This window comes from Girardinichthys multiradiatus, chromosome 12 (genome assembly GCF_021462225.1).
Source record: "Girardinichthys multiradiatus isolate DD_20200921_A chromosome 12, DD_fGirMul_XY1, whole genome shotgun sequence".
Taxonomy (NCBI): domain Eukaryota; kingdom Metazoa; phylum Chordata; class Actinopteri; order Cyprinodontiformes; family Goodeidae; genus Girardinichthys; species Girardinichthys multiradiatus.
In genome coordinates, this window is record NC_061805.1 from 22,188,967 (window position 1) to 22,205,347 (window position 16,381).

The 16,381-nt window shown below is 37.4% G+C and overlaps 1 protein-coding gene across 2 annotated transcripts in view; it reads left to right on the forward strand.

Moving 5' to 3' along the window:
- Positions 1–16,381, forward strand: part of msh3 (mutS homolog 3 (E. coli)) — a 78,554-nt gene that overhangs the window by 46,538 nt on the left and 15,635 nt on the right. For both annotated transcript variants that reach the window (XR_007040592.1, XM_047381159.1), the window contains one exon: positions 7,905–8,091. Coding sequence is in view for 1 of the 2 variants with exons in the window: in XM_047381159.1 (XP_047237115.1) it covers positions 7,905–8,091 (187 nt within the window). In the remaining variant the exon portion in view is untranslated. The remainder of the gene's footprint in view (positions 1–7,904; positions 8,092–16,381) is intronic.

A 16,381-nucleotide genomic window follows, 5' to 3' on the forward strand; every position in this document is an offset into this window, starting at 1 on the left:
CAGAACTCCTAAAATAAGGAACAGGGATTTTAATGTGAGGACCGTCAATACATTTCCAAACACACTGTTTCATGTTGTTTCATGGTGGTTTTGTTTTGTGTGTTTTGGGGAAATGTTTGTGCGTCTGAACAGCTGATTTTGTTTAATCAGCTGATTTAGGATGTTATTTAATACAGCGTGCCCTCTGCGTGTAATTCAGAAAGCTGATGTGTCCTTTTTCTTTTCCTTCAGCCTTTGGGCATAGTTTATGATTTGTAAACAGTAAAAATATATTTCAGTTTAACTTGCTCTGGCCATGGTGGTGCTTATTATTGTGGATGCTCTTGAGTTTTATTAACTTTTCCCTACACTACCTCAGTGAAAACCTTCTCATTTATACCTGGTCCCGTGGCCATTCAGTGAAAAGCAGTCTGTTTAGGTAACATGTAGCCCCTACTCAGCCCCGATCATACTTGCTTAGGAGCAGGGACGGAAAAACTAGGTACCAGTAGAGACAAAAACAGTAATAGAAATGCTGGCAAACCGGGCCAAGTGAAGTGGAGCCGGCTGGAATAGAGCCAGTGGAAAAGCACCATAACTCACCCTACGACTCACGCTTTCACCTTTCTTCATTAGTTTATTAGTAGCTAATTATTTATAAGGACACTGGTGAAGGAGAAGACCACTCTCCGCCTGAACGTCTCATACATCTAATCTCCGTTCCCCTGCCTGTGACACCACTGAGTTTATTTTTGGGTCTGACACTCAGACAAATCCTTGTCTAATCCATTTTGTTGCTTACCACAAAGAAGGTGTGTAGCAGGAGGAAAAGAAACGAACAAGAGTTTTTCGATGCTTCTGACTCTATTGTTCCATCTTGGTCCGATACAGCTCGATTGAGCTCACTCTGTCTGACAAACTCTCAGACAAAGCTTTGCTGCTGCAAGTTTTTTTTTTTTTACTATTTTATTATTATTCCTATTATGATGAGAGCAGCTATAAGCCCTCCAGTCTTTTCTGCATATCAGTATAGTGTGCAGGCCAATATCTGGTCTGCCTTTCTAGCACTCTGTGATTAGATGTAATGGCTTGCAGATGTGTGTAATTGTCCTTTTTGTGTGTTTAAGCGTGTTCTAATTTATTAACCAATGGGAGCCAGAGATTGTGAGCAGTATGTGTTCAAACTCAAGCTTTAAAAGTAACATCTTGGGTTTTGAGTTCCATTTTGGGATTGTTAAAGAGTAACTAAATCCCAAATCAACTTCTTTTGCAGATAAACTGTATAAATCGGGCCTTAATTGTGCTATCTTTACTTTGCAAGTTTTTACGTTTTCATGTAAATTTGTTTAATTCTACAATATTTGTCCTAACACTGTCTTAGCGCTGCCCTCTTTGGGTTGAATGGTGGCTACTGCAGTTGAACTTGGTTCACTTTGGTGGTGTTTTTCTTAATTTATCTGGGCGTGGGGTTATGTTTTTATATAGGATTTAGTTACACTTTTACTTATACTAGCTGGTTCTCATGTCTGCAAGTATCGTGTTTAGGCTGAATACGTTGACATTTGAAGGTGTGGAGTTTTCTTTGAGAACTGAAGAAAAACCTCAAGTACACATATTTAATTTAATAAAGATTACTTTTAAGTCTCCCGGGGTGTTGCTGTCAGAACATAAAAATGTACTTTAAATTTACATCCAACACGTGAGAGACACTGGGTTAGAGGGTGTTCAGTGTCTTGCCTAAGAGCACTTTGACATATAAGCTGGCACTTTTACAGATCACACAAGAAGCTGCCTGAGTGAGAAATGTCCAGGTTGCCACCCTGATAGTGCATTTGCACTTGCAGGGGATTGATAATAAATGTAAGAAAGTAAACTTTTTTTATATAGCACCTTTCACAAGTCAAAAGATACAAAGTGCGTTACAATCAGAACAGGCATAAAAACACAAGATAGAGCATAAAAGAAAATAAAAACATGCATATGTATGATGTTATATGCATGCATATAACATCATACATATGCATGTTTTACAGTTTTACAGCTTTTGCTCTTTGCAAATAATTAGCTTGCACCAGGAGATATCAAAAATGTACACAACATTATCAGGTTTTGACGCGTTATTATGATGTACACTTTTTATGGCAAGTTTTATTCCCTCTAAATGTATATCTCAGACATGTTAAAACCCCAGTGAACATTTCTTTATTGCCGTAGATTTCTGTGGCAGTGGGCTTTACATCACTGCATCCATCGTTTTGCATTTCACTTGGTGATATAAAGCTTGGATGCAGCTGCTCAGCCATTATAACCTTTTCCATGAAGCTCTCCTTGCTCCTTGAGCTAATCTAAAGGCCACATGCATTTTAGAGGTCTGTAGCTATTGATTGGGCTTTAAAAGTAAGTAGTTTTACGTTATATTTACGTTAAATTGGGGTCAATTGCATCTTAATGAAATCTTTAGAGGTAAAACAGCATAGAGTTTTACCCTGGTGTCCCGGAGTTTTCCTTTGTTTTTTAGTTCACAGTTTAATTTGGGATGTAAATGTTAGTAATGTCTTTATCTCAGGAACAATTGATAATTTCCAATGGTGAAACACACCCGAATCATGTATCTGCTGTCATCTCCTCTCCTCTGTTGCTTAAGTGATCATGTCGGTGTCTAATTAGACTATTGATGCTCTCTCCATCAGAGGTATGATGCTGAGGCAAATCTGTCGGGATGATAAGCGCTCAATCAGTTCCTACTGCTCTGTCAGCCATAATAGACGGAGCAGCTGGAACTGCCTCGTCACATAAGAGGGAGGAAAATGTAAATCAGAGATGTGAGGTGATTTTTGTGTATGTGTGTTTGAGGGGAATGATCAGACATTTTGGACTAGGAGGAATGGGATGGTGCATTGATGCCTAACATTAAATCCTATCTGGGCTGATCCAGATGACTGATTATAAATGAGGACAAAGAGAATAATCTGGATTAAAATTGTGTTCTGCCTTGCCAAGTCTTATCATTTTTCTGCCCTGTCTTCTTTCAAACAGTAATATGTCTTTTATGGCTGACAGGGTGTGTTTGTTTTATGTTGGCTGACAGATGTAGTCGTATGTGTATGTATACAGCTGCTTTGCTTGCTTCTCAGTATTGAATCCTGAAGGTTACAGAGCACATTCTTCTATGCCTCCATGGTTGTTATGGAAACAGCAAGAGGAAGCAGGATATAAAACTGTTTTAAAACAACCTTTAACTGACAATGCCTTCTGAGCTGTGATTAGACCTTCCTCTGCTGAAATCTCTTGCTTGCATTTAGAAAATTACTTGTTTCTTTATTTGGAGTTCAAAAAACATGGTCGGTATCTAGAAATGTGATTGCAGCAAACAAATGTTGGTCCGTGCTCTGCTGCCAAGAAGTCTGTGGGTAACACAAACACCTACAGGAGCAAGTAGGTGTTGTACGCATTTAGAAAAAAAGATATCTATTCTACACCAACTGATTCATTTGTGAGTTTTTATAGAGCTGTAGCATTTTCTCTACATTGGACCAGTCCCCGTGAGCCACTGAGTGAAAATCCCATGAGACCAGCAATTTCTTGTATAGTCAGGACAGCCTTCTTGACACAAACAACTGTACCACATTTAATGTAACTGAAAATCCACTTTCTATCCTGTTCTTCTACTTGCTTTGAACTTCAGCAAGTAGTCTTCACCACATCTAGATGCCTGAATGCATTTAGTTACAGCCATGTGATTTGCTGCAACATTGTGAACAGGTGTACATAATAAAGTGGCCAATGAGTATAAATGCAGAAAAGTAATCTCCTAACAGATTCTTCTGCCAGGTTACTTGTTCATGTAAAGGTTTGGGTCAGTCACATACAAAGTATGGACATATTTAGCAAATTAAATTTGGCTAAACATGTTTTTTCAAGAGGTGTGAGATGTTGACTAATGGAGAATGTTTTGAGAATCGGTCAGTTTCTGTGAGGAGGAGGGACTCATGCAACCCAGCAGGGCACCCACTTGGTGGAGAGTTGCTGTGTTTTTTCCTGAGCATCCCTTCACCAACAGACAGACTCTGGCGTCAGTTTCTGTTTAAACGTTCTGCCTTCCTGTGTGGATCTGCCAGAGTTCCAGGCCTGCATTCAGGCACAGCACATGTGAATGAAATGCAGCAGCACTTCTGCCACACCTCTTTCCTGTAAGGCATGTGTGGTGCAACCATGGTAACACCTGTTGGCGGTTCATTCACAGAAATAGATGAAAGCCAATTCAGATAAGTCAAACCTCAGACTGTCTGCTTTCACAGGACCAAATGAGTGCTTGAAAAGGTTTTAACACCTGGGAAGAATCAATATGTTGGTATCCTATCACTAATCTGAAAACAGTTGTTCACTTTTCACTTCTTTGGTATCTCTCACTGGCCGTCAGATCCATGTAAAATCGCCAACTATACAAAATACTTATATACTACATAGATTCACTGCACAAAGAATAAAATATTTCAAGCCTGCAGCATTTGAATGTATCCATTAAGCGTGTGGATTATCCCACTGATTGTCTGCCAGCTGTTGTCTACATGGAAACATTTGGGTACATTCTGTTCCTAAAAGAATCTCCTCGTGTGTGTGTGTGGAAATTTTCTGTGCTAGTTTTTATTTTACACTCTTATATCCACTACAAAAACATACAGTATCTACATTGCTCTAAAAAATATTTTCCCCAAAAATATTTCTGCTGTTTTTGTTTTTTTTTGTCCTGTACCATTCCACTTTCATTATAAAACACATTAAATCAGCAACAAGGCTAACCAAGGTGCAGTACAATAAAACGAACAAGCAGATGACACAAATTAAAATACCAAAAATCAGCAGAGAGAGGGCGTGGCGGTGAAGCGCGGCCCATATTCAGGGGTTTTAGTCATGCAAAAATGATTTTAAAATGTATTTGGAAGTGAACAATGAAAAGAAATGTCCTCTCTTTTGCCTGTACAAGTTAAAAATCAGGTTGCACCATTTTTAACCAGTTGCAGACGTGCAACAGAGGTTTGACTAATTCCGTAAAGAAGCGCATTACACTAGTCAAGGCCGGATGTTATGAAAGCATCTATTAAAGTCGCAAGGTTTCTTGTAGACAGTGGGCTCCAATTCAGACAGGTGCCTCATCTTAAAAAAGCAGGACATTACAATTATATTAGCCATTTATATTCATATCCATTTTCACTTCAATATTAGTGATGAAAATTGTTTACAGGTCATTAGGTATTAGGTAATTAGGCACAAAAAAAAAACACAACCCTTGTTAAATTATAGTCCAACTGTTATAAACCACATTTTTTATTTCAATATCACCAACTATACCCAGGCTTGGATACTGTCAGACCAGTAGAGTCAAGAAATAAATTGAATAGAACCTATCTGACAACATGAAGCAGATACACATTATTCTTAGATCTTAACAAAAAAATCAAGAACAGAGGAGAAACAAAGTATTTGACTTTGACATCTCTGTAACTATCAGGATTACACAGATGTCACAATCAACTTTATCTGTCAGCTTTGTGCACACAAACAAGAAATTTGACTTTGGTTCCACTTTGCTGTCAATAAAGCCATTTTAAACATTTAACAAGGGAAATAAAATTAATAGGTTTTTTTAATGAATATGTACAATGCAAGTTGAGACACACCTGCTCAATCAATGGTTTGGCTTTATTTTTACTCCTACTTCTGGGACCTCTTTCAAGATCAAAATGCCAAACGTTTGGAATTGCGGCAGAGAGGGCTATTTTGAAGAATCTAACATTTAAAACATGACAAGAGTTATCAGTAGGAAGAGTAGTCGTCTTGTACTCAGAAGGTTGTGGGTTCGATTCCAGCTTCCTCCTGCCAAATGTCAATGTGCCCCTGGGCAAGGAACTTAACCTCAAGTTGCCTACCGATCTGCATATCGGTGTATGAATGTGTGAGCGTTAGTGAGTGCGATTGGGTGAATTTGGCTCTAGTGTAAAGTGCTTTGAGCGGTCTGCATGACTGGAAAAGCGCTATATATGTTCAGTCCATTTACAATTTATCTCACAAGGTTTTGTTTGCGACATAATTCTATGTATTTTTGTTTCATAGTTTTGGTGTCTTCACTCTGTATCTACAATGTAGAAAGTAATTGAAATAAGGAAAAGCCATTAAGAAGCCATGACCTTATGTGTCTTTCTTCATGGAATGTTTTCAGTTTTTGATCTATGGCAAGATGCATTATCTTGAAAAATGATTTCATCATCCCCAAACATCCTTTCAATTGATGGGATAAGAAAATTTTCAAAATATCAAAGTAAACTTGCGCATTTATTGAAAATGTATTGACAGCTATCTCCCCAGTGCCTTCACTTGACATGCAGCCCCATATCATCAACGACTGTGGAAATTTGCATGTTTTCTTCAGGCAGTCGTCTTTATAAATCTCATTGGAACGGCACCAAACAATACTTCCAACATCATCACCTTGACCAATGCAGATTCGTGATTCATCTCTGAATATGACTTTCATCCACAGTCCACAATTGCTTTTCCTTAGCCCACCATAACCATGTTTTCTTCTGTTTAGGAGTTAAGGATGCCTTACATTTAGCTGCTTTGTATAAATCCTATTTCCTTTAGGCAGTTTCTCACAGTTTGTGACCAAACTGTTAGAAAAGACAATATGTCTGTTTTAAATGCATATTGCTTTAAGTTTTCTGTCTTGACGTTTTGATGTCTTCCTTGGTCTACCAGTATGCTTGCCTTTAACAGACTTCCCATATTGTTTGAACTTGGTCCAGAGTTTGGACACAGCTGACTGGAAACAAACCTTTTGCAATACTGCGTGATGATTTACCTTCTTTAAGAAGTTTGATAATCCTCTTCTTTGTTTCAATTGACATCTTTCGTGTTGGTGCCATGATTCATGTCAGTTTACTTGCTGCAACAGCTCTCCAAGGTGAGATCATTCCTTTTCAACAGCAGACTAACAAGCAGATCTAATCTGAAGCAGGTGTTAGTTTTGGGAATAAAAATTTCCAGGGTGATTCCATAATTTTTTCTCTCTGCTTGAGCTAAAACATTGACTGTTACTGACAATGTTTTTTTCTTGGTTTGTTTAGTGTTTCTTAAAACCAGAAAGTTGCCACTTAGAATGACTGTAGTTTTGTCTCATGTCTGTGATCTGTTTTTTTTTTTTTTTATTAAACAAATTAAAATTAAACAACTGAATGAACATCCTCCGAGACTGGTGATTCCATAACTTTTGCCAGGGGTTGTAGAAGATGACCAGCAGTTCCTGTTGAACATCTTGAGTTGCCGCAGGAAGTACAGTCTCTACTTGGCCTGGGAAATTGATCATTGTATTTGCTTAGGTCACTCAGGTGATACTTACTCCTTTTTTTCTGATATTAAAATTAGTTGGATGATCTAAAACACCAACAAAAAGCAGAACTCTCTGAGGAGGCAAACACTTTTTTCAGATCACTGTTAATTGTTAGGAATGAAAATAAATGCCTGGTTGCTTATTGCTTGTTTACCCTGCTAAATGAGTTGTGGTGATGAAGAAAGACATTAATCAAAGCTGGTAGGATGCCTCATAAATAATATTGCTGGATTTGGTTTTTTGGTTTTTTTTTTTAGGTTTTGCATCAGTAATGACAAACGTAACATAAACATATTGCATAAAAGTGTTTTACCCTCAATGATTTCATTTCAGAGATCCTTCAATAATGGCTACGGTGGATAAGTGGATCATTATTAGACTGTTGATGCCAGCAGATTATTTTTTGTTTGGTGACATTTGTTGTTGACCTTGTCAGCAGTATATGATGAAGTGATACTCTGAATATCTGGGAACTAGACAGACTTGTCTGAATTCAGCCAATTTGCCATAAGCTTTTCTATTTTTGCCTGATATTCAGAATGGGGGCTTCGGACAACATATTCAAAGGTCGCAGCACGTTCATGGAAGAGCTGATGGAGGCTTCGGAGATCATTTCTCATGCAACTGAACGCTCGTTGGTCATCCTTGATGAACTTGGACGGGGCACGAGCACTCATGATGGGATCGCCATCGCCTACGCTACCCTGGAATACTTTATCAGAGATGTAAGTTGGTTTTTATTGCTGTTCATGACTAAGAACAACAAAATGGTGGAACATGCCACTTAATCATTACGATAACTGCCTTTTTGATGTAATTTGTGTGCATACAAAATTTTATTGCAAATAGGTATACAGGATTTTTGCATTGAGTTAAGCCCCCAAAAACCCTTCAGCAATTGAGCACCTCAATAATTAGACATACGGAGAAACTTGAGCAAAAAAGGTAATATGTAGAGAGAGAGGAAGATGTCATAGCAATGGAAAGAAAATTAAATAAGTGAGCCCTGGATATCCAAGTATTTTGTGTGATGTACAATTTTGTTCTGCTTCTCTTTAAACCCTATCTATGTGTCTGCTATGCGGCTCATGATTAAATTTATTTATAATTGCACACATAATTCTGTAATTATTTATTTTCCTTTTATCAAAAAACATTATAAGTGGAATATTGTTCTGATAAGCCAAAAAACAGGTACAATTTGAGAATTATTTATACTTACTGCCCTTGAGTGCTACTAGGATACATTTTTCTTGCTCTTCTTTCTCACCTGCCACCAACAGCTGTGTCAGTTGTAAGCACCTGCTACAGTGAGACCTCACTGGCATGCTAAGCACAATTATGACACTTGAAATATAGAGGCCAACAAATATTGTGTTCTAAACTGTCCTTTGTAATAGTAATATTGCACACCCTTGTTGTGATTGTGAATTTTAGAATATTATTTAATATTTAATATTAATATTTTATCAAATAATATTTTAGTCTGTTAAGGGTTGTCCTGTGAATACCAGCCCAGTAAGACGATGGTATTAGGATAAAATAGAAAGGTGTGAGACGAGCTCTGACATTATTGAACAGCATAAACTCTGCACATATATGGAATGAATTCACACAATTTCTTAAAATACAAGAATTTATTAACAAAAATAAGTCAATTCAAAGTCAAACATATTTCAATCAACAAACTCTTTACTATGCTTAAACAATCCAACTAAACTACAAAGCAGAATTAAAGAATAACGAAGACTAATAGGCTATGTACAATATAAACAAGTTGATTAAAGATGGTTGAAAACCATGATCAAAAGAGTGATGCAACATTACCATGCAATGTTTATGTTTGAGAACCAAGGATTATCTTGAAGAATCTGGAAGTGAAGTTAAGTTAGTCTTGGAACCAATTTAGGAAATAATCGGCAACATTTAGACAACCATTCACAATGCAAGATCAGATAAAATATTATTTTAATGAAATAATATTTTAAAGAAGGATCTGCTGAATTTTGGAAACTAGCCAAATCTTTCTGGAGAAATGGGGCTCAATGGTGTTTACTTAGTTATCAGATTTAGTAAAATGATGTTCAGGGAACATTATTCACTAGCTTGAAAACTAACAACCTTTCTGTTAAATACTCTTTAGTAGCAAGCACGTGTTCTTACCGGTTAGCATTTGAGCTAACAAAAGAAGCTGATAGCTTAGCACCAGAAACAAACACATACCTTTAAAATACCTCGGTTAATATAAGGGTTAAAATGCATAAGCGCCGATGGCGCGTTATGAACAATGTTCTGTTTAAAAATCACCCTTTAAACAAAGTTTTGTCTTAACTTTAAAAACATACAAAGAACACAAACCGGCACATGTGCTACAGATAGCCTGCTAGCACTAAGGTAGCCGAGTTTCACACAAACAAAACTTCATAAAACGAAAAACGTTTAGATCATTTCATCCTGTTAATCTGTCTCTGCCCAAAACACTTAACCTCATGAACCGTGGTGAGGAAACGTTGTCCAAGGGCGAAGTTTGAAGAAGGTATCCACAGTCAATAAGCGGTTAGCTCGGTAGCTTCGCGAGGGGTTGAAGGTGCGTTCGCTCTGAACAAAAGTGTTAGCTCCGGAGCTGTAGCTGGGCGGCCCGTCCTGTCCGCTGCGGTCTCTGCTGTCTTTGCAGGGGGTTTCTCTCGAACACCGTTTGCTCCTACAGGGCTCAGAGAGACAGTCAAGCAATGCTTGTACCTTAATTACCCCGTTCATGAATGAAAATACCGGATACACAGACAGTATTTCATTCGTACTTAACTTTGCATACGATCGATGATCGTATGACATCCTTGGATCCAGTTGAAGAGTTTATGTCTGTTTGCCAGCAAAGAGATGTGGAAGAAGGCGGATGTAGCAACAGCTTTTCTTTTATTTGGATAGTGATGTCACAGGAAGTCCACAGATATCCCGTTTCCTGGCTGTGCCGGAAGAAGGTTAATGCACTTTATTTTGAAAGTTCCAGAAAAGTCCGTACCGGAGTTTAATGTTGAAATCCATGGCTGTGGGTCCCAAAACCCTGGTACTGCAGTGACAATTTATTTGTGGTAAAGGTTGCCATGAGATCTCGCAATTTTAAAATGCCACAGTATCTTTCATCAAAGCAAAGTCTGTCTCACAAAGTGCTATACAGTTGCTGTGAGTGTGTGACTTTATCTGGTGAAATAAGTCTAAAGGTGCGGTTCTGCAACAGGAACCCTTTCCTGAAACCTGGGTAGTTTTCTGAGGCCTATTTTCTATAGCCGTCATTTCCTCTGCATTTACCAGGTCCAAATCAGGGTTCCGGGATAAAAACTTTACCTTAGAAAATGTTTCTGGTAAGGAGGTGTACTACTTACTGAATGAAATCTGAACTGTAAGTGGAGTTTTGTGTTTGGGGGATGCTAAGCATTTCTTACTAGTTCAATATTGCCAGCATCGTGTTTCAGCTACCTTCGAGATTAAACTAGTAGTAGTAGTAGAAATATTCAGTTACATTTCATGTTACATATTAGTGTTTTATAGTGTTTAAATTGTTGAATAAAATTAGACATCCTTAGTGGAAATATTAATAAAGCGTGGACCTTTGCTTTCAGCGTGTGTAGGTGAGGAGAGTATAGACTCTTCAGAGCCATTTTGAAGGGAATTCTGGAAAGGTTTCACAGCATTTATTTTCTGAGATACAAATTAAACTAATCATCAGGATTGCTGATCTTTAACAAATTTTAGGTTTGAATGGAGCAGACACATTGCAGCATGTGACTACATATGTTGCAAAGTGTAATCGCTGTAACAGTATCAGTTACTGTTTTATTGCTGCAAACTGGCTTGGATTTTTGTAACTGGAACTGGAACTCCGGTTTACTGCACACATTTTGGATTTGGGATCAGTCAGTCAGTCATTTTCTATACCGCTTCTTCCATAGTGGGTTGCGGGGAAGCTGGTGCCTATCTCCAGCAGTCTATGGGCAGTAGGCGGGGTAGACCATGGACAGGTCCATCAAAGGGCAACACACAAACAACCACGCACACACTCATTCACACACCTAAGGGCAATTTAGAGTGACTAATTAACCCAACAAGCATGTCTTTGGACTGTGAGAGGAAGCCAGAGTAACCGGAGAGAACCCACGCATGCTACCAACTGCGCCACCGTGCAGCCCGATTTGTAATTAATTCATTTTAAATCTTTTTCATGTTGCGTTCCATTTGTACTCAAAAGTCGAAATTTTAACTGGAACACCCGCCTGAGTCAGAGTTACAAGTCGGTGAGTCGGGGCAACACGACCATACCCGACTTCCCGCATTCAAGATGGTTGCTGCTCGCATCAATAGTAGTAAAACGTTCTTACTCTGGCTGTTTTCAGCAGTTCTTTATTATTTATTTTTTACGTTTAGTCAGTCGTACACATACTTCTTTTCAGTGTTTACAAGACAAGATTTTTTAACGCTGTTTATATGCATGAAATACAGCGAAGAACAGTGCTATTTTCATTGTTATTGTTGTAGGACTGCTGTTACAGTTGCTAGCAATACGAACGAAAACAAGCAAGAAACTGGAACGCTACAACTCAGAGATGACGTAAACTCCGACAGCCCAGTTCCGACTTCCGAGTTTGAAGAAACGCAGCATTAGTAACGCATTTCCAGAAAGTTTGGAATAACAGTACCTTAATATTAAAACAACGTAAAATTATTGCTGTGTTGCTCTGATTTCACTGTATTCAGATGTATTTTGGATTCTCCTGGTGATTTGGGCAGTATCTCCTCAGATCACAGCAACAGTCCAGTAATAGCAAGGTCTGCTTAATGTCACCTTTGTAAAAAACCCAGTTTTGGACCCCAAATTGGAAATGCACACAAGAAACAACCTAGGCAGTTAAAAAGGTTCCATGAAATTAAACTCGGGTGAAAAAGATTTTCTGAACCCGTTGTCAAAACACACCTTGAGCTCTCATTATGAGTTGTGTGCTTTATGTTTGAGACCTGTTTCTTTACTTTTCATTTGGACAGAGTGGACTAATAAAGACATAAAGCTCATCGCACTGGCCGACAATGCTTGGTTACACAGAAAATAAAGTCTCCACCACTTTTACGTTTTATGTGGTAGCATTTATGTACTGTCTAGAAAGGACTAATGTGACAAAGGGAGAGACAAGATGTTTAAAGTCCAGAAGTAATTCTACACAGAACGGAAATTCTTTAAAACAGATTTTGAGAATTATAAAACCTTTATTGGGTTTTGTAAAAACAAAAAAAAACAAGGATTTTCAAAGATAAAAACTACAATGTATGGGCTAATTATACTGGAATGAATTATTCCAGACCTATTGATTTTTTCAAAACACCGGTTGTTATACTGGAATGAATTAACACTGGTTTTGATTTGTGAAACGTTTACTATATCTGTAAAAAAACAAACCAAAAGCTAGGGATTCTTAGTTGCTCCAAATATATTGCTAACATTTTATCCTGTTGTCATGGGCTGGATGCATTGCTAAAAGCACTTGTACAGAATTAAAAAAGATACAGTTTTATCCAAAGAAAGTACACTTTCTCTTGATTTTAAAGGGGGCTGTGAATGTCAAATCTTTCTCTTTGGAGTAGCTTTATAAAAGAATCTCAAGGAAATATACCTGGATTAGACTGCACGATTCTAGGACAACATGTGATATGTGATAATGTCTGTGGATGTTGTGATAACCATATGACTTCCAATAAATAAACAGTATTAATGCCTTTTTACTTTTGGATATTAGTAAACTTAGACCCCAGACAATGAGTAGTCTATTCAATTATTAGTCAAAAAAAAAATCTTCTTAGTGATTTTACAATCTTACCTCCTCTTTACCTTCTACATTATTTTTATGCTGCCTTTAACAAGAAATGTCACCAAATAACTCAAAGGCATAGAAAGACTGAATGCATGGTACAGTTGGCTAAAACTTCTAGCAGTCCAAGTAGTTCATTGCGATATGCATATTGCATAAAGTAATATTGCGATAATGCTAATTTTACATTATATTGTGCAGTCCTAAACTGCAATTACTGAAAAACACTACAGTGTGAAAAGTGAGTACTTTGGGAATTGTTGTCCTCTGCATCTTTAGGGTGTGGCACAATGGCTCTAACCACATTTTGGGGGGATTAAGGCACAAGACTGTGAGAATGAAAATTAGAGTTCGTCTTCTCTGTACTGGTAATATCAAGTAGGTCATTGCCTAAATGTGTGGACAACTTAAACTAATTTGGTGTTTGTTGTAAACAAAGAGAACTTGATACAGTTTTTTTTTTTTGCTCAAGGTAGTACACAGCAGTTCCTTTTTCTCAACTGTTTAGACTACAGAATAGCATCCTTCAGAGACGTGCAGATCTGTTTGCTTTTTAAACATCGTGTGAAAGCTCCTCTTCAATATCTGACTAATGTGCTGATCATCATAGTTATTTAATATACAGTTTAAGCTTTGCCTCCTATGTATTCTGTTAATGTAATAATTACTAATTATTCATAATTAATTAATAATAATTAGAGAGAGGTGTAACTTGTACACTTGCTTTAGAGAAGAGGACACCTCCTGTTCTTAACTACTGTTTAAGTCAAAGCTTCTGTTGTATAGATTTGTTAAATTCATCCATATTCCTTACCCACCTGAGATATACTTTATTGGTTATACAGGGATACTATGTGATATTCATTTATAATGAGAGACTGATTATGTGCTTGCAAGTAGTCTTAAAGAAATACTCAGAATTTTCTTGAAATATCAAGAAATTTAAAACATCTTTACATGAATACTCCAGATGTTCAATGGTGTTGGGATCTAAACAGTAGGTCGGTCTGCCTGTGGTATTAGTTTCCTCTATGCTGCAGTCGCTCTAGGGAGAAGGGATCTGCCAAATGAGATGACCGAAAATGACCCGAGGAGCATGCATTTAATCTTGGATTTGAAGCATTTAGTTGTTTTAGAACTATTGTGAAGAACACCAACAGCTGGTTTAGCAGTTTTTTTTTGTTTTTATCTGTTATCACGACAGTAATTGTGCAAAAAGAGTTTCTACTGGGACATTTAATAACCTTAGTTTTAGGCTTTAAAGGGTTCCTAAATAAATCCCGTTTTTCCTTACTAGAGCTTACATTACATTCAGTAATGTCTTAAACTTGTAGGTTCAATTATAAATAGCTTTTTTCATTTTCTTCTTTTATTGAAGAAATGCTCTGGTAGCAGTCATTTGTTCTGTGATCTGTTCTTCTGGCGGAGCAATTCTGGTATTATTATGCTGTAAAAAAATACAAATCCGATGATGCAGGGAAGTAAAAGGCCCTGTTGAGAGAACAAATCCCTAGAGATTCAGTCTTTGCTGCAAACCTGCAAAAGAATCCTCTTTTATAGATTGTTTTTTTGTACGTTCAGGCAATTAAAGTAAAAATGTGACCAGCTCTTCTCATGAGGGAAACTATAGATTTACTGTATGCTTACTATATACTGCAGGAGAGTGTTTGTTTTATAACTGAGGTGCAAAAGCATTCCAGTTACATGTCAAGTTAAGTTGGGTAAGCTATTCAGTAATTTCAATGTAATTTATTTGTCTGATTTTATAAAGATCTTAAATTTAAATCAGAATTTTAAAAATTACAAAATTTTCTCCTGCTTTCATAATGTTTTCATTAGGTTTCATTAAAAACATTGTTAAGAAAAAGGTGGTAAGATAATTTAATGCGGGTTGGGCAAGGACAGCATCATTGAAATGATGATCTGACCACTATCATCCCTTCAATCCTGTAGATTTTGGTTGGTGTTAAATTAGACATCTATGTTTAAGTGAATTTGACTGTGCCCACAGATAGCAATGATAAACCTCACATTCAAAAAGTGACACTAAACACATGACAGTTAAAGATGTACGGAAAGAAAGATATATAAGGAAAATAAAGTCCAATAGCAACAGAGGTTTTGGAATTTTTTTAACTGACCAGTAGTAAAAACATATCACAGCATGAGCTTTGCAAACGCTCCGTCTGCACTGATGAAAATTCTTTCACCTCAGGATGTTGGATGCTTGAAACAAATTAAATGAACTTCTTCCTGGTTCATTTGGGCACTGAAATGTCATTCCCCTTTTGGTCAGTGGATCTTTAAAGATGGAAAAAAAAATATGAGAGGTTGATGTCATACCTAAAGTAACATACTCTGTCCTGAGACAATTGAACACTGGGAATTCCACAGCCTTGATCCCGATACACCCACATAACCAGAACATCAAAGTGACACACGTAGTTCAGCAATCTGACCAGTTTTGCAATAAACCGACATATGTGGAAAGTTAGGAAACCATGTGACAGCAACTTAACATTTGATTCCACCAGTTCGTTTCAAGACTGCTTGAGGTCGTACTGCTTAGAAGCATTGCCGCATTTTTGCATTAGTCTCTTGATTCCTATAATTAATTATTAGCGTGGTTTAAACTTCTGAACTAGATTTTTTTTTTGGCATCAGCTTTGGTGTTTTGGCTATGTAAATTAATAGCTGTGGCTAAAAAAAGGGATTTTAAGTACCAGGTTGCAGCTGTTGCTTCATTCCACAGCCACATCTGCTTTTAATTGGCTTCATGAGTTTTCTGCTTAATGTGTAATCAGAGCGGAGCAGCTGGATAAAATTTGCCAGTCCTGCTATTTTATTATTGTTTTTTTCTAAGATCCCAGTCCAACAGTTCTTGGTTGCCATATTCAAATATAGATGAATCTTAGATTGCATCTTAGAAAACTTCATTCCAGCTTTTGATTCCAGTGGAATCATCTGGGTTACGTAATTCTGCAGGAGAACATACAATATAATGTGTTGGTAGCCGTTTATGCAGCTGGGAGCTGTTATTGGCTGGAGGAGGGAGCTCTCTACCTTGCATAACAGCATTGATTTGTCAGAAAAGGCCTTGCTATTAAAACCTCGCAAACAAAACGGAACGAAAAGAAGTTATGAAGAAGTCCCCTTGGTTCAG